At 39.4% G+C, this 18657-nt stretch overlaps 1 protein-coding gene and 1 long non-coding RNA gene across 5 annotated transcripts in view; one reads left to right on the top strand and one right to left on the bottom strand.

Annotated features, from left to right (window-relative positions):
* The window catches only part of LOC106542186 (uncharacterized), a 16338-nt gene extending 10867 nt beyond the window's left edge, over positions 1-5471 (top strand). Inside the window, exons 2-3 of one of the 2 annotated variants that reach the window (XR_015696462.1) lie at positions 3996-4101; positions 4983-5471. This is a non-coding gene — a long non-coding RNA (uncharacterized LOC106542186). Of the gene's footprint in view, positions 1-1039; positions 4102-4982 lie in introns of those variants that run through there. The other variant, XR_015696461.1, reaches the window with a different exon arrangement.
* On the bottom strand, positions 3588-18635 carry CHMP2A (charged multivesicular body protein 2A). 3 transcript variants are annotated; one of them, XM_014057842.2, is made up of 7 exons: positions 18550-18635; positions 15462-15625; positions 11402-11595; positions 11129-11308; positions 9543-9673; positions 8992-9053; positions 3588-7040 (listed from the first exon to the last, which is right to left on the bottom strand). In XM_014057842.2, the coding sequence occupies exons 3-7, from the start codon at positions 11567-11569 to the stop codon at positions 6919-6921; spliced, it is 663 nt and encodes a 220-aa protein (XP_013913317.1). In that variant the 5' UTR covers positions 11570-11595; positions 15462-15625; positions 18550-18635; the 3' UTR covers positions 3588-6918. The 3 variants fall into 3 exon arrangements, with proteins under 3 accessions (XP_013913317.1, XP_013913315.1, XP_013913319.1); XM_014057840.2 differs by lacking the exons at positions 15462-15625; positions 18550-18635 and adding an exon at positions 14312-14417; XM_014057844.2 differs by lacking the exons at positions 15462-15625; positions 18550-18635 and adding an exon at positions 14341-14398.
* Between the last annotated feature and the right edge of the window lie 22 nt (positions 18636-18657).

The raw sequence follows: 18657 nt of genomic DNA, 5'->3' as shown, positions 1-18657 counted from the left end.
CATTAAAATCTTGAAACTGCCTTTTCTGTGACACAGTCTTTTTAAGATTAAAGCTGCTTTATATATTACATAAATAAAAATAAGTAGTTTAATCCCAGCCAAAGACACCTTTGTTAACCCTATTGCCTGAGTTCAAGGGATTCAAACTAAATTTTCAGTCTTGCCATGTTATGTGAATTAGACTATGTACAGTGCTAATGGGAGGTGGAGGGTGTTATATTGTAAAATGGAAATATGCATTGGAACATAGGCGTATTCCTGGTATTTGACTATTTATATAGGTTCTGAATAACAGTTCTGTGGTATAAAACAATTTAATATTCAAGCTGAGTAGATCATCTTGTGTAAGCTGGACTCAATCAGAATGAGATCTTGGGCTTGGTGTTATGAAATGCAATGCAAGTCCAACCACTGTGTGAATTATTCAGTGTTGTTTATGCCTGAAATCCAGCCAAAAGTGATTTATTCAGCAAACCAAAATTGACAACCCACATGAGCCCAGCCCATGTGAACATCATTGGCTTCTGCCTGCTTCTCTTTAACCATTTGCCCACTTGCCCCTACACAACAGATACCATAAATTACATTCTTTGTTTTGATGGGACATGTGAGAAATGGCAGTCCAACACCTGCAGGACGTTGGGAGGAAGACATCTGAACTATCTCCACATTGTTTTAAAATGGCTGGGAATAGAATGATATTCTAGGTTCCAACTGCCACTCTGGGGCTTTTTATTTGAGATGCATCCAACCATAGCTAAGTCAGGAAAATGGCAGGCACGAGGAATGCAAAGCCCAGGGAGAGGCAGAGAAATAGCAGGGCTCAGTTGGACTGGAATCAAGCCTGAGGCGCTTTTGCAGAGCCAGAAAGGAAGAATGTAGCCAGTTCCCAAAAGCAACACAAGAGTTTTGCTGCACAATACAGTACGTGGCTCAATGCTTCCATCACCACAAAAAACCTTGCGTGCAGACAGAAGACGGCTATTTGTTATGGCCCACCCACCCTCCTTTTTTTGTTTTCAGAATATAGAAGTTCCTCTACTCCGGTAATTTAAACCAGGCTAATAAGCTGATATTGGGCAAACATTTAGAAAACAGAAGTTTGGACTCAAAGTCCAAAACATTCAAAAAGCACAAAATCGCCTAACCCTTTAAAGTTTTTTTCTCTTTCCTTTTCTTTTCCCCGATTTCCCCCCTCCTCCAAACTAGGTAGGTATAGAATTTATTTTTCACCATTTCATCTGTTATAGGTGTTTTCCTCACAATTACACTTTTATATCATATATAGTTTATACATAATATCGCAGATGAATAATTTTAAAACTCTTTTTATCATTAATCAAACGATTTAAAAAACTTATTTTAAAAATACATTTTAAAAATTAAGTTGCCTGCCACTAAATTTGACTACCACCCATCTTGGTCTAAATTTTCTCAGTGACCACTGAATAACACTGGCTCACTGTTGTGAAGTAAAGGAGGAAAATCAAAGGGGAAGAAAAATAGAATGCATGTAAGGATACAGCTGGCTGGAACCCTGAACGGGAATGTTCAACCTGCACAATTTCTTGTTGCAACTCCCATTTGCATTCCCCTTCCCCATCCTCAAAAATTAAAATAGTTCTGGGGAAAAAAAGAGTATGCCGGGCTATGTCTAACATATGGCTCAAATGGTGCTTGAGTGAGGGGAACAGGTTACAGCAGTGACGGTTAACCTTTGTGGTTGTTGGGTGCCAAAAATGTGAAGGCGTACAAGCATAATGCAAAGTGCACACACAACCCACACACAAACATATAACTCTCCCCCCCCCCAACGCGTGCAGCACTACACGCCTCCAAGCTGAGCTTGGTATTTCCGCCGGTGGTCCGGGGGAGGCCATTTTTGCCCACCCCATGCTTCAGGAATGCCTCCAGAGCCTGGGAAAGGCAAAGGCAAACAGGCCCAAAGAGCCAACCAGAAGTTCACTTCTGAACATCCGTTTGGCCCGTTGGGCACATTTTTCGGATCATTTCCAAATTTCTAGTAGGTCCTTTCGGCCCATTTTTCGCCCTCCCCAGGCTCCAGAGGCTTTCCTGAAGCCTGGGGAGGGCGAGAACGGCTTCCCCCAGCCTTCCGAAAGGCAGAAAATCAGCTGGCTGGTGCGTGCATGTGTGCTGGAGCTGGCAGCTCACGTGCTGGCAGATATGGCTACGCATGGTACCTGTGGCACCCATGCCATGTTTGCAATCACGGGGTTAGAGGAATCGATTTCAAAAGTAGGTAAACGAAATTGTGCCCTGATGAACTGAGAATGTGTAAAATTAAGAAAATGGGACCATTTGAAGTAGATGAAAGAAAGTGAAATCACTCCAACTAATCCTGTTAATTATCTACCTCTAAAATATTCAAGTTGCATAAGGACAGGGAATGAATACTGTAGTCTCTTCTGCTCTTTTACACAAAAACCAATAATTAAAGTTTTTACTAGCATGGAGACAATGTCTATGTTCATATTTAACCATAGCTTACTCTATTTACTGAAATCTCTGATCCATGAAGCAACCAGCAAACACACTTGGTCTGAGTTCTCACAGCTGATAGACTGTTCTATGTTAACTAAATAGTCCTTATGACTCATTGCTTGGCGACCATTTGAAGTTATAATGCTCCCACCAAAAGCTATTTATGACTGATAGCCGCATGTGCACCCACAGAGTCCCATAATTACAATTTTGGCACTTGATAACTGGCTTTATGGTTGTTTACAATGCCTATGGTCACACAATTGAAATTTTTGGGTTTTTGCTTATTTTTGGCATTTACTTCCAGTTTGCAGTTAAAAAAAACCCACCACCCATTGGGCAAACTGATTCACTTAACCACCATAAAATTTGCTTAATGACTGCAGCATTCATTTAACAACCGCAACAAACAATGTCAAATGATCATTGCAGTCACATAATGGCAGCAGCTACTTTGAACCATAATTCCAGGCTCAGTTACCATTGTTATGCTGAGGACTATCTTAAAAGATTGTCCACCCTCTGCTCTTAACAGCAATGGATAGGAAAACACAGAATCCTCCAGGACAGCCTTCACATCCTAGACGTGTTCTAGATCAGTGTTTTTCAAACTTGGCATCTTTTAAGATGGACTTCTACTCCAAGAATGTTATTTAAATAATGAAAAGTAGCATTTGACTCAGCCTCATCTTTTTTTTTTAAAGTGTCTCTTTGTATCTCCAGCTTGTTGTCAAGAGTACAACTTGCAACAAATATAAAAATTATGTTCCCTGACCTAGAATTATATACAATCTGAGTTCTGGTATTGCAGAATGGGTTTCAAGTCCCATTTCACAGAAGAAATTCCAAGGGTTCTAAAGGCTTTCCGCTTCTTTTGAATGGACTGAACCTCTGAACCAGTCCAAAAGCTTCAAGTTGAAAATACACGATATACATTCCTCTCTTCTGCAATGGACCTCATTACCAGCCTAAAAACCGAAATATAAGCCATCCTCCCCTTTCAGTTGTTTCAGTTTAAATGTGATTCCTCCCACTACAGGACACAACCATTCGCCCATTACAGAAGAATGTGAAAAATACTGAGACATTGGACAGGTGCATTTATTATTTTTTGAAAGAAGAAATAAGTACTTCAGGAAAGGAAAAAACAATTAAAAATCAGTTAAGTTTCATATTGAGAACATTCTTTATATCAAGGGCTATAATCCTTATGTCACTGAGCAAAACCTATAATAGGAAAAGAATAAAACTGGGGGAAATCTGGAAAGATGCAATAAAAGATTTCATTATTATTTCAAAGTGGGCACTTGTGACTGCCTTGGGGTAATCAAGCTACCAAGTCACTACCCCTGCTGTGGGTGTGGCAGGAGCATCACACCTCTTGAGAGTTGCAGGGAGAGCTTCAAGATCTCCAGGTTTCGGTGCTGTTGTTCAATTGTAAGACAAACCAGTAGTATTGTTATCATTGCTTTACCACTTCTTTACCTTTGCAGTGTTAAAGAAAAGGGAGAAGAGGCATGCAAGGAGCTGCTGGAGACATATCATTCCTGCCTGCGGGCACTGGGCATAGCTCACCCGGATCTAAAAAATGGTCCCTAGGTGAGTGTCCCTATACTGTTTGGACTTCAGGGGTAAAAGGATTGGTGGCAGCATTCAGTGGGAATATGGCAAGTTGCAATACAGAATAGCTGGGCTATAGGGAATTAACTTAGTCAGAAAGAGGGAGTGTGCAGCAATTATATTATCTTGGAGGAAAGGATTTCACTTTCCACTTTATTTAAAAGACAAAAGGCATGTAGAAGTATAGCAGTTATTGCAATGAAACTTTATCCCTTGACTCCATTTTTAAATGCAAGCTTCCATGGTATCAGGGTGCTTAACAAGGAAAACAAGCCATAGATGGATAGGAATATCAGGAATGTGGGAAGAATGAGAATCTCTGTTACTAGGGAGTTTCTGAAGATAAATAGTATTGGCACTAGTGGGAAGGTGTTAACACAGGAGATTTGCTTGACTCCACACATATTTTCTACACAAGAAGATAAAAAGAGAGGCAAAAACTTCATCAAGTAGATTTATGCAAGACAATGTATATTAAAGACATATGGTTCCTGAAAGAGAAAACATTAGCAATACTTAATCCAAGTTCAGATATTGACACAGGAGCCCCCCAAAACAGTTGCTGTGTTCAAATAATGTTATATCTAAATAAACCACATATACTATTTGACGACCCAATTTGGAACACTGGAAACCAATGGTTGGGTTCCCACCATATAATGATTATACTGATATACTGATTACAAGCCACCATACTCCATTTTACCCTAGTTTGTAATGTGAATCCAATTGTTTGCTGGCACTCCACCCCACCCATTTGCCAGGAAAGCTATGGCTTAGCCCAAGGGAAGAAACATTATATCCCACAGAAGTGGGAGGATACACCGACATTACTCTATGATTTTCTATTACATTTACAGCCTCCAAATCACTGGGACTCCCAGACAGCCATGTTTCCTTTCCCATAGGGACTCCAGAATGCTCAACCAACAGAAAGCTCAGCACTGATTCACCATTCTCAGCAGGCACTACAGAAGGAGTTCCCAACTTCAATAAAGCCCCTGTATTTTATTCTGACCGGACATGTTAAATTACTGAGTTGGAAATCTTCTGATTTTGGCATAATGTTCTCAGATTTTTGGAACCCTCACCTTTGCCATATTTGCTTTGTGCAGTAGCACTCAAGGAAAAATAAATCCGCAGAAGAGCTTTACATTAAACAGCCTGCTGGAGCCATCCCATGATCGGGCATCCTTCAGAATCACCACTTCCACCATCCCTGGGACATCCTGGACACTGCGTTTCCAAACAATTCAGATCTCAGATGACATTCCACCTTGGATCCTGGGAATCAGAAGCATCCCTCCTCCAAAAATAGTAATTAAAAATAAAGACAAGGAAAAAGAAAATCAGCCTCCTTGGATCATTTGCAGAAAGTCAATAGATATATCAGGTGAACAAAAATGGAAGAGATTTCAGAAATTCCTCCTCCTCGTTGCGTTCTAGAATGAAGCTAGATCGTCCATACACCCCAGGACACGTCATATGTTCGGTAGGCCTCACAAAATTCCCTTCATCTTCTGGTCTTCCCCAATTCCATCTGAAAGATTCCCTGGCACAGCTGTGTACACCCTCTTTTGGATTCTAGTAAGGCAAATACATTCATGCTAGATCAGCCAAATAGCTTCTCATCCAGCAACCTGGTTCCACAGGAGACACTCAATTTCCTGTGCCATGCCATTGACTGGATTCAAGAGAAATCTTCCTCTCTTTCAGCCCTTTTCTGCCTTTGATGTCACCACACAGCTATCAGGATTGCTGGATTTAACATCCAAATTTAGAGAGGACAAATAAATTCCCTTGCATTGAAAGTCAAAGCTATCACTTCATCCTGCTGAAAGGAATTCCATAGCTTAATTTTGCACTGTATAAGTAGGTATTGCATCAGTGCTCTCTATTCAAAATTAAACTGTATGAGTCTTCCTTTTGCTTTAACCCGCATATTTTATCTACAACTCACTAACTGGGTCCATAGTTTCAAACATAGGTAGAGCATAAGAGGACACTTACAATGCTCTTCATATACTCCCAGACTCAAAGGGAAATGTTTAGAACCAAGGAAATCTGCCTACATTTCTCACATAAAACATGCCCTGCTCCAAAAGTTCCCAGATGCACAACAAAGAGAGACAAATGTCTTAGGACTAGAGTTGTCAGGGGACAGTTTCAGTTTGTTCCATTTCAGGGGCAAGAGCAGATGCCAGAGGAACTCTTAGTATAAACTACAACCTTTATTACAAGAGACAAAAAATCGAACGTGGAGGCCAGCCTGCCTATGTATTTGCCTGCCTCTAGGGACAGGGTTTTATATAAAGCTTTACTGGGAAAAAGAATAATAAAGTCCTTGGCCACTTCTTAGTGGCAGAGATATCAGCCACAGTACAGCTTGTTGTTCTCCCTTTTTGCCCCCCCCCTCCACCTTGCCATTATCACCAAAAGAACATGGGGTATTAAATAGGGAATGGCACCCACTCCTGCCCTCCCCCCCCCTTCCTTTAGATCCCAATCTATTCGGCCTCATGGAAATGGAAGCATTTTCATGGTAGTGTGAAAAAAATATTTTACCTTATACTTTTGCCAAGTGATGCTGAAAGTCCTTTCAAATTAAAGGGGAATATAAAAGCACCACGTGGTTTGGTTTAACCCTTCTTTCCCCCAATTATGCCACCCACGGTCAACCCCACACAAGCTTGCAAAGCTAGGACTCCCTGACACAGCAGAGTTGCAATCCTAACACCAGTAGTGTCTGGAGGGCACCCATGCTAGGGGAGGGCAAGGGAGCTGGGCACTGCTCTTCTAGTCTCGCCGTAGGTTCTTTAACCGCTCCTCCAAATCGGCATCTGCGTCAGCGAGGGCTGCGGAGGCTTCAGCTTTCTTTCCTCCTGCCACACTCAAAGAACCACCCGTGGAAGGCAAATCTGCAAGGAAGAGAATGAAGTCCGCAACAACCCAATATCACTGTTACCCATCAATCTCCCTCCCAGTTCTCTCTGCCCAAGACTGTGGCATCAGGATTATTGTAGATATGGGGTTCATGCATCATACTTATCATGGTTAGGTTAATTGTGGGCAAAGTTTCACGTATCATATCATTAACCACAGCATTAATCACACTTACGGATGACCTCTGGCAAAAGCAGGATGAAGATGGTACATCTTTGCGCCCCATATCTCTCAGCAACCTTTGATATTGATTATTGGTTTTGGGGCTAAGGGTTGAGAGCAGAGGCATGGTGTGCTGACTGTCCTTCCAGACGGCAGTTCCAGATAGAATTGATGGGTGGGGAAAAGTCTACCTTAACACTCTCCCTATTCTTTTTTTAACTAAACAAAGTGCTGGATGAAGTAATTCAGCAGCACTGGGTAAGGTGTCGTCAGTATGCTAATGATACCCAGCTTTACATGTCCATTCGTGGACAACCAAGAGAACCTGGGAGAGGTCCTGCCTCAGTGTCAAGAGAGTATTGAGGATCCAGATGGGGAAGAACAGGCTTCAGCTTAACCCAAGTAAAACTGAGTCACTTTGGATTTTAAGGCTTCCCGGATACAATGTTTTTTCCAGCTTTGGGTTTGGATGAGATTGCAGTACCTCAAACAGAAATAGTGACAAATCAGGGTGTTCTCTTGGATCCACATCTCCAATTCAAGGAGCAGGTAGAAGCCATGGCCAAGAAGACATTTGTAAAATTTTGTTTAATGCTGTGTATGCACTTTCCTGAACCAAGAGGTTCTCTCACAGTCACACGTCTTGCTCTCCTCCCAAATAGATTAAAATAAAGTTTGAAAACCTTCGAGCAGAACTGCTTCTTGCTGTTCTGAACAGATTGGGGGGAGGGAGGGGCAATGCACTTTACTAATGACTTTTGAACATATTAGAGATACCCTAAAACCTGCTCTGTCTGGACAAGCTGTTTAATCCAAGGAAATATGGTGGAAAATCCAGAGGCTATAAGACAGGACTGGACTGTGCATAGATAGACCAAGGCAGAACCCCGTAGCACCATCATTTGAATTGGAGGAAGGAAGGGAATACGGTCAAATTTTAAAATAAATCCCCCTCTATGTACTTTCAGTGTCTTCTCTCAACATAAATAGCAATCTATTTTATTCTGTTTTTTTTTTGAATAAAGCAGCCAAGATCACATTTTCTACAATTAATTTTACAATTAAGAAATGACATTCATTCCAAAGGGGACCACTGCATTTCTCAAGAGTTTCCATTTGACTTCAGTTAAAATTGCATTACTTAGGGCAGTGTTTTTCAACCTTGGCAACTTGAAGATGTCTGGACTTCAACTCAGCAAGCGATGCTGGCTGGGGAATTCTGGGAGTTGAAGTCCAGACATCTTCAAGTTGCCAAGGTTGAAAAACACTGACTTAGGGCAAATTTCCGAAGTTGTAGTATCAGGATGATTAGGGAGTTATAGTACACAAAGTTTAAGAGTCCCAGTCTAACTGGAAACATTACCACTATATGTTTTTAATGTTTGTTGAAACGCCTGTTTTTAAATTATGTGTTGGAACACTATGAACTAATGTTTTTTCTGTTATTTTTGTTTGTCTGTATAGAGCGACCATATCCCATCTTGTTTTAGGTGTATTGGATTTTTATGATAATATATTTTTAGCTACCTAGAGTCAACTGGATATAAATAATGATAATTTTATCCATCTGGGATTTACAAGAATCACGTGAACTGCCTCTTTCTTATTCATTCATTCATTCATTCATTCATTCATTCATTCATTCATTCATTCATTCATTCATTCATTCATTCATTTTCTAAGGCTGCTGAATCACAAAGTGGATCAAGTGCCTCTTCCCTTGCTGTACTTCTTTCCTAATGTTCATTTCATGCAAATACTTACTTGACAGCTCATCGGTCAATGTCAGACCTAGCTCATCCAACACCTGGGAGACAACAGCATCACTGTGAATGGGGGAAAAAATGCACTTGTTTGCATGGCTAATCCACCACTTGCCTTAACTGAATCTCAATTCTTATCTCAACTTCAGACTGAATTAAAAGGCTTGGCTTTACTGTGCAGAGATTTCTGGATTTCAGGGAGGGATTTGAAGGTCAAAAAGCTACCGTGTTTCCCTGAAAATAAGATGTGGTCTTATTTTCTTTTGACCCCCAAAATAAGCAGTTGGCCTTATTTACAGGGAGGTCTTATTATTTTTGGGGCGGCAAGTGTAGTCACCTCATGGCTGCTGCTGTGTTGCAATATTTTTGGAGAGGGCTTATTTTGGAGGGGAGGGCTTATTTCAGCACATGTGCTCAAAAGCCCGATTTGGCTTATTATCTGGGGAGGTGTTATTTTGGGGGAAACAGGGTATCACTTGGTACCACTTAGATGCTAAACTGTCACTTCAATATGCAACCCTTATGAGCTTTCCTGTCCCCAATGCTAATTACCTTTCCTCCTCATCCTCTTCATCTCCCATCGCATCATCAATAGCATCATTCATCATCTCTTCCTTCATTTCCATGATCTCTGACTGCTTTTCAAACTCCATCATGATCTTCTGAATCTGAGGCAACTTGAGCTAAATGAAGCAAGAAGTAACACTGTTACAAAATCTTAGAAAAGGAAATAAACTATCACTTGCTTTTTACCTTTCAAAAAGGAATGGAAGGGAATATTTTATTTATTTAATATATTTATATCATTGCCAATGTCACAAAAAGTGATTGTAGGAGGCTTACAAACAAAAATTGCAACAATATCGCAATTTTAAAAAACCAGACATAAGTGACAAAAATAAAACATAAAAACATAAAAGCCCTTTGTGGAATTAACAGTGATGGGGCTAATCTCACCACATGGGAAATGATGTTACAGAGGGAAAAATCTGAAGCAGAAAATGTATTTCTCCTGAATCCCATCAGATAAAACTCTTTAGCTGGTGAGATGCAGAGCATACCTCTTCTGCTGGACTTGATGGGATGGATAGAAAAGACATTTCCTAAAATAACCTGATCATGTGCCAATGTAGGCATTTAAAGGTCAAAAATGGCACCCTAAATTGCACCCAGAAGATTATATTCTGTTCCATAAGCCATTTTAAGACACCCACATAACAGTCCACACAGAGCTGCTATCTGCACCAAATAAACCTTCCAGATGCTCTTCAAGGTCACCTGCAGGTAGACCACATTATAGAAAAATATTCTGGAGATGATCAGGGGATGATGAGCAACAGTAAGTAGAGTAACATCACTTAGAGTAGCAGATTACTGTTACTAAAAATAGAATGTTCTTTTTTTTAAAGTATTAATTGACCAAGTGATAGTGACAGATTGCACCCAATCTAGAGAATCCTGTTGGAAAAACACTTCAGCTGCTGAACTGAAAAAAAGTATCTGCAAACTGTTATGATACCTTAAGTGGCACATTCTTTGCATTAGGTAATTTAAAAAATGCTTCTGTACCACATTTTTTGCCTAGCCACTGATAAGATATCACCATTGTCTAGTTCCTCACATTTAGCAATTCCAATTTCATTCCCTTTCTGATAAACAAACAGATTTTGCAAGTAGTCCTCATTTAGCAACCACAACTGGTTGCCAACAACTCAGTGGTTAAATGAAGTGATCAATAATAAAACTACCACTATATTTATGATCTCATATTCATTTTCCTGTGCTTTATATACCTGCAAAAGTCATAAATGAGAGGACTGCAAAATTACTTCTTCATTGGTCTTAACTGCAAATGATCACTAAAACAAAGCAGTCGCTAAACAAGCACTACATGTAATATATATTCAACATCCCACACATACTATTAAAAGAAATAGTTTTTAGAAAGCTGTTTTTTGTGAAGTCAAATTATTTGGCTTCCTAGTTCCAGATGCTTAATCTAACTGGCATTGGCTGTTCAGAAGTTTAGGCAAATCAATTTGAAAGTGCGACCTTCTGAATGCAACCAGATGCTTGGTCAGTGAGTAAGATATGGACTCAAAAGGAGCAGTTCAAAAATACTTCTACAGCTCACCCACCTGTCTGTTCATGGTAGCCATGGCTTTGGTTACACCTTTCATTGCCTGAGCCATGGAGTTGTTTGATTTGAGTGTCTGTATCTTAAGGGACACAGCCTGGATATTAGCCCTCATCAGGATGAATTTCTTGACATAGCGCCTTGTTCGCACCAGATCTTTAGCCATGATTTTCACAGCATCCTAAGATGAGGAGAACCAGGTTAGAAAGCAGATACATAGATTTTCTTCTGGTGGTATTCGAAAACCATATTTGTCCTTTCTTTCCAAACTTACCATCTGCCCTTGCTTGGCCATTTTCTTGATGTCAGCAATGATCTTTTTCTCCTGGGTCTCCAGTTTCTGCCGCTCACGGTCTAATTCTCGCATGGCACGATTCAGAGCTCGTTGATTTTGCCGTAGCATCTCCTCTGGGGTCTTCCGGCGCCCAAACAACAGATCCATCCTGACAGAAAATGAGTCAGCCTACACTGTTGGGAAAAAGAACAATGCAGAAATATAAAACACATAGGAGCAAAGTATCCTTGTATAAAAACTACAAGGTTTGGCCAATACATCAAGAAACTCTAATTTATTAAAATATATAGTCAAAGACCAAAGAAATCCCCAATCAGATCACTAAAATTACATTCAAAGTTTCATGATAAGTACATTACATTTCAGAGTGAGAACAACCTAGACCTAGAGAATGAAGACAGAAAACATTCACTGTTCTGGAGACAAACCATTTTCTCTGTATGTGTTATGTGTTACTTCTATTATTTGGCAGCAAGCTTAAGCCAGAGGTTTTTTACTACAGTTTTTATATCAACTTTTCTTATTTTCCTAACTATGTATCAAAAAGTCTACAGAAGAACAAAAAACCCTCTGTTTACTCTTTAAAACTTTGTGTTATATTGTATTGTATTACATTGTATTTTATACTGTATGAATTATATTAAATTGTATTTTATTACAATTTACACCAGTTGTTCTCAATCTTTTCTTCACCTTTACATACCTTTTGTGGTCATGGACCATGGTCATGGACCCCTAAGACAACTCAAGATTTAAATCATAACATTTCATCAACCCCCTGATGATATTTGCACCCTCCCCCTGAGGGTCTACAGTCCACAGGTTGAGAATCACTGCTCTACATTATGCACTCTTCAATATCTGTTTACTATTCATAACTCATTATCCTCTATAGAGCCTCTGTATCTTTCTCCTCTGTAGTTTGCTGCTTGGTAAACAAGCAAACTGAGCAAATAAAAATGATCCAAATTAAGAGAAATCATTTATATTGTAAGAAAGTAGGAAGAAGAATGAAATGACAAGTCCAGCTTAAGTTCCTGGCTAATTCAACCAGACTTACCCAGTTATATTTTGAAATGGACTGTTATTTAGAGAAAAACCTACACTTTTGAAGGAAGATCCCTCTATGGCAATGGGTCACTAATCCATATTGGTGCCAATTCCAAAACCTAATCTCAATACTTACTGTTACTTCTGTCAGAGAGATCAAAAATGGGGCAGAGCTTGTTTAGTTACAAACAAAAAATGAAAATGCAATCCCACCCTTCAAAGGTATGGATATGTTAGATAGGAATTCTTGCCGGTAAAGTCCACTCATCTATATTCAGGTTGGGCAAGGACTAAACTTCCTATAATCTATCATGTTTCTATATAAGTAATGGTCTATGTGTATTGGACTCATAAGAGTTATAACCCTCATGAGGGGGATGGGGACCTCATGGCTGAAATACAACACCCAGCATCAGTCATCATTAGGTGAGCTAGAAAAGACAGGTGAGAGTTGTTAAGCAACTTTCAGCTACCTACATCTTTGGCATACAGAATATTCACCCAAATAAGTTACTGTACAAGCCATACTAATAATAATTACTAAAGATTGTGACTTGCTAACCAGACAGTCTGGAAAGCCTCACATCTTTCAGTTGTCTTCAGAAACTGTTTTAATTTTTAAAAAAGCTAATACCATCATTTACACATCAATAGGATAAGCATCAGCTAATCCACCCTCGACAAAGCAAATAATTATAAAGAGAATCAAACCAAATCAATTTCACCTTGGGCCAAAACAAATTTAAACATAAGTCACAATGAACCTGCTTGGCTAAGAAGCTTTTGAGTACAAATATTAAGCCATGTTACTTTACTTTTAACAGGCTGCGGGTTTATTTTTCAGAGACAATAGGGGCTGAGTGGCATATAAATGTAATAAATTATAACAAACTATCAGAATATTAAAAAGCATCCTTCCTTACCCAACAGTTAGCATATGTATTCAATACATCATTCCAATCAAATAAAGGGTAAATGTAAAGGTTCCCCTCGCACATATGTAGAGTCGTTCCTGACTCTAGGGGGTGGTGCTCACCACCATTTCAAAGCTGAAGAGCCAGCACTGTCCAAAGACGTCTCTGTAGTCATGTGGCCGGAAATGCCGAAGGCACAAGGAATGCTATTACCTTCCCACCAAATATGGCTCCTATTTTCTATTTGCATTTTTACATGCTTTCGAACTTCTAGGTTGGCAGAAGCCAGAACAAGCAACGGGAGCTCATTCCATTATGCGGCACTAGGGATTCGAACCACCGAACTGACATGCTCAGTTATTAACCACAGAATCACCATGTCCTTCCAATCAAATCCCAGTCATTAAAAACGTCTAATACAACAAACAAATGGGAACCTTTACAATACAGGTCTCCTACGCGAGCAAAGGGTTGGATTAGACAACTTCCAAGATCCCTTCCAACTGTTACTGCTAATCTGTTAACTTCCCATAACCACCCAATACTCCGGATGTGTTCTCCCACCCACCCTTCTTCATCACTTCATGGTGATGGTAGGAGGAGATAGTCCGTCATAGCTGGAAGGACAGACTAGATGAGCTCACTTTATAGCACGGCAAAAAATAGGACAAGCAATATAAAGCAAAGAGACAAAGTCGCCCAGGTGACGCAGGTCTATGCCTAAATCATAGGGCGGCGATGGTGGGCGGCAGGGAGCACTAGCAAGGGGGAAAGCGCAAACACAGTTTTAAATATATATAATTTTAACGACAATGGGGAATACGGTGGAAAAGAGGAGGAAAGGCAGAAAAGGATTGTTTCCCCCCCCCAAAAAAAAAGCTTCCGAGACCTTACTCCGAAATTCACCCCCACCCCAACAATTTACCGAGCAGCCGCCTAACACTGTCGCTTCACCTCGATATTTCCTCTACGCTCTTCTTCCGCCTCAGCCTACTGACGTCACGGGAGTGGCATTTTAGCGTCATGGTCACGCGGCTTAGAAAAAGCCGGAGGCCTCCCTGATTTGCGCAGAGAATAGGAGGCGGGGGCGCTACCGGAAATTACATATAGAGACAGAAGGAAGGGAAAGAAACGATAGATTAAAGTCTTGTCTGCCCTTGTTGGTACTTCCTGGAAATTTTATGTGCCAACTATATTAGAGATCTTTCAAAAGTACAGAGAGGACTCTAGCCCCACTCCCGCCCCATGGTTTCCATAGTTCCTATTCCAAACTGTCCACTAGAGGCGAAAGTGAGCCGTGTTAAAAAAAAAACACCGAAAGATGGAGAGGAAACGCTACTTTTAATCATCATCATTTTTGGTCAGTAGAGTCTCCTCTCCGATGGATGATGAGCAATCAAGGACAGCATTTATGCTAGAAAAGAAAAGTTGGGTATTAGCCAGTTTGGATATCTTCTAGGAAGAAGGCAGCAACATACAATTTCTGAAATCCTGCCAAGAAAACTGTAAGGACTTCTCCAGGCAGCTGCCGACTTGAAGGCACTTCCAAAAATAATAAAAAATTGGTGCTACCATCAATGAACCGCTTTCTGAAGGAGGGTATAGAAGCCTTGGTATTTGTCCCATTGTTATTCACATCGACCATACGTTCAGTAAAAGCTTATGTAAACTCTGATTTAAAGAATGTAGTATGTGGTACAAATCTAACTGGATCCAGACTTTTCAGAGGAATGGGATTTGGAAATGTACGAATTGTAGTACATGGAGATATAGGAATTTAAATGAAACTGTCACTCAGCTTTAATAACAGCAATAAAAATAAAATCGCAAATCAGCAAGCTTATTTTGAATTTTTAAAAACTGAATAGCTTTTTCTGACAGGCTAATATGCAATTTTGTTGATATCTTAGTATGGCTTATGACATCAAAATACTGGACCATAAAATAGTAGTTCAGTATTATAACTTTTCTTTCAAAATTAGTCCCCCCCCCTCAACTGCCAGCTTGAGAAATAGATTGGGTGAAATGATTGGTTTAAAATTGTTTCTATGGTTGAAGGAAAGCCAAACTCTTACATGTTGAAGACGATTTTTTTTAAAAATGACACCAAAAATATTTTGAAAGTTTGAAGATGGCAATTCATTCTTCTTCTTTGCATCTTCATGTTACTGGTATTAGTCTTCAGCTTTTGTAGTTTGGAGATTTAACATCTCCAAATTCAGCAGATAAGGAGAGGAGCCTAGAATAAAAACAAATGTTAACACTTTTTCAAACTACATTGCCAGTGCCTAGCCACAGACTGGACTAGATTACTGTTTGCAAATGAACCTACCACTTCTTCTGTATGGAAATTTTTCTATGCACTCTGCTGCACATCTTTTTTTGCTCCAATTGCTTACAAAGTTGTTCCTGTCTGTCACTTTTGCATACTTATATGACGTTGATTTTTCTGACACAAATATTTTTGCCACAATATATTTATTAAGACTTCAATACATAAAATTGGCTGAGTCTGCAGAGAGCTTGGCCAAGTTTTGATGTTTTTTTCCACAAATCACAGTGAGGTAAAATGATATGAAACCATCATTTTAACCAGCTAGAAATTTCATTTCATATGATAGTTAACTATATAAAAATGTATTAGATGATAACACATAAGCTGGCTGTGAGTTCAAAAAAAGGTAAGCAAAAGGTAAGCAGGCTTGAATGTACTTTGTACTTGAAAACAAATTCTGAATTTTTTAAAAGGGTATTCCACCTCCATGATGGCTGTCAATATTACATGGATTTGTCCATGACATCACTTCTTTGGGCTGAAATTTGTTAACTATGCAAAAAGGACAAGAATATTGCTTTTCAGTCATTCCCTCACTTGGCCAGAAAACAAAGTGATCAGTGGAACATTTATCATTTACTGTACATTGCAGATCTGCTCATAGCCAAAAAGCACGCCATATTCTTTATTTTGGAGGAATAAAGAAGGAAAGTAACTATCTCCACTTTGTATTCAGGACTTATTTCCTTTGAGCTCTTTTAAGATTACGTTTCTTAAAAAACACTGCATTAAAAATACCCTGTGATAGTGCAATATGGTTTGGATAGATAACATTCCTGGCTCCATCCTTGCCACTGTCAATTTTTTTAAAAAGAAGCCAGACTACAACTCTTCCAGTTAGCTATATTGGCAGCTGTGCTGTGCTGGCTAGAGATGGTGGGAAATGAAATCTCAACTGCATCAGTCACTCAGGCCAGGAATATGCTTAAGCATACACATTCATAAATGCAGAGGCCCAGTATGATTAAATAACAGTTGGTCCAAGCCAAGGATTCATGATGCACATAAGCAGAATGATCTCATTAGGCAGCATGAAGAGGGGACAATTGAGTGTTTTGTATGATTGTTAGTACAAAATGCCCAAAGAATGATGTAAGAGCTAAACAGAAGCTTCTGAGAATCTTGAAGCAAGGTGGTGATGACAGCTGACCTTCCCTATTGTCTTCTTGGCTCCTAGTATGTGTCATTAAGACACATGCCTTATACTATCACAAACTGAGGTGATAAAATTGACAATTGAAAGAGGGAAAGGGTGGGAAAGACAGAAAAGTAGCAATTCTGTTTTACCACCAGCAATTAAGCACTAGTGCTTTATTATGGTCATGGCCTAGTGGCTACCAAGACACTTCAGGGCTAAATAGATAGGCATGTTTCAGTCTATAAATTATTTTTATAGGCTTAGAAAAAACTTTGCTTTTCTGCAATCCTGAATCATTAACTATTTCCAGTTGATCACACTAATAAATTAGTTGAAAAGAATTTGTAGTGTTTCATGTAGGACAGGTTATAGACTTAAATGTTCAGATCCGCTGCCCACACCTTCACAACAGAAGTGCAGAAACTTCATAGACACACTCAGGATTTTCTGTGTTTCATTCAGCTACTAGTACAACACCATGAAAATGGGAACATATTCTACTTTTTCATTTGAACAGTTTTAGAAACAGCAGCCTGTATTGAAAGTTGAGAAAAGACCCAACATTTTCTAAAGTATGCGGTTCTGAAAACAATTATTTGATGACATAGCATGCAGTTGGAAAATTCACCCAATCCAGATGCTGCAAGGCACCATGTATTTTATTACATAAATAGCACAAATAGTCCTTAATTTTCAACAATTGAGTCCAAAATTTCTGTTGTTAAAGACATTTGTTGTGAGTTTTGCCACATTTTATGACCTTTCTTGACAGTTAATCGCTGTAGTTAAGTTAGTAGCAAGGGTGCTTAGTGAATCTATTTATTTCACTTGTCAGGAAGTCACAAAAGGGGATCACATGACCCCAGGACACTGCAAGTCATATGAACCAGTTACCAAGCATATGAATTTGGATCATGTGACCATGGGGATGCTACAATGGTGTGAAAAAGTCATGTCACTTTTTTAGTGCCATTGTAACTTTGACAGTCACTAAAGTGTTAGTTGAGGACTATCTCTACACTAGAAATTTTCATTAGCATATTGTTAACATTTTTAAAGAACAATTCTCAAAATGTAAGCAGGAGGGAACTGGGAAATGTTAAGATGTACAAGGCTGCTAAATAGAACTTTTATTAGTAAATTTTCTTACAACCTTCTTTCTTCATTGTATACACAGGCACTGAATATATGTTTGTATAGAGTGTACCGATGACTTTCCTTTCTGAATGTGGGAGCTCAAGGAAGGCTATGATACATTTAGTTTTGTGTAAAATCTATCAGTTTATCTCGATATCTTCTAGTAAAAAGTGCAATCTCTCACATCAATTGTAGCATAGACCCAGGTTAAGCTCACAGCAAAGCTACACTAGATGCATATGCTTAGAAAGAATTGGTAGTATCACTAATTGGTAGGAAAATGCAATTTTCTAGAGGCAGTTTGTGAAATGGATTTTATCAGCAAAGCAGAATTCATTATGGTGGAAGGTCAGAATCTTTGTTAGATCCTACATCATAGAACAGTCATAAAATCAATTCTGCTCTAACAACTACACTGAGATGTCCGGATATGCAGGCATAGTATTCTGTATCAATTGTGGCAACTATACTTCTATTTATGGGGGAAATGTGTCTAACTAGTATGTCAAAGTCAACATTGTCAAAATGTTCCCACCACTTCTTCAGCACTCACCTCCAGTTTCTTCCATCTGTTTCTCTGGATGGCCCAGAACGTCACTATGACCACTGTTCAAACCAATATATATTACTTTCCTCTGCCCACTCCACCCTTGCACCAACC

Source organism: Thamnophis sirtalis, unplaced genomic scaffold, assembly GCF_051295495.1.
Source record: "Thamnophis sirtalis isolate CommonGarterSnake01/CBP01778 unplaced genomic scaffold, rThaSir2_p1.2 scaffold_4, whole genome shotgun sequence".
NCBI classification, from domain to species: domain Eukaryota; kingdom Metazoa; phylum Chordata; class Lepidosauria; order Squamata; family Natricidae; genus Thamnophis; species Thamnophis sirtalis.
This window is presented reverse-complemented; position numbering and strand designations above follow the sequence as displayed.

Excerpts from the sequence above, each read along its gene's own strand:
- CHMP2A (XM_014057842.2), bottom strand. The coding sequence starts at position 11,569 with ATGGATCTGTTGTTTGGGCGCCGGAAGACCCCAGAGGAGATGCTACGG. Across the intron at positions 11,309-11,401 it reads TGGCCAAGCAAGGGCAGATG|GATGCTGTGAAAATCATGGC; the intron begins GTAAGTTTGGAA and ends TCCTCATCTTAG. Across the intron at positions 9,054-9,542 it reads GAAGAGGATGAGGAGGAAAG|TGATGCTGTTGTCTCCCAGG; the intron begins GTAATTAGCATT and ends CCCCATTCACAG.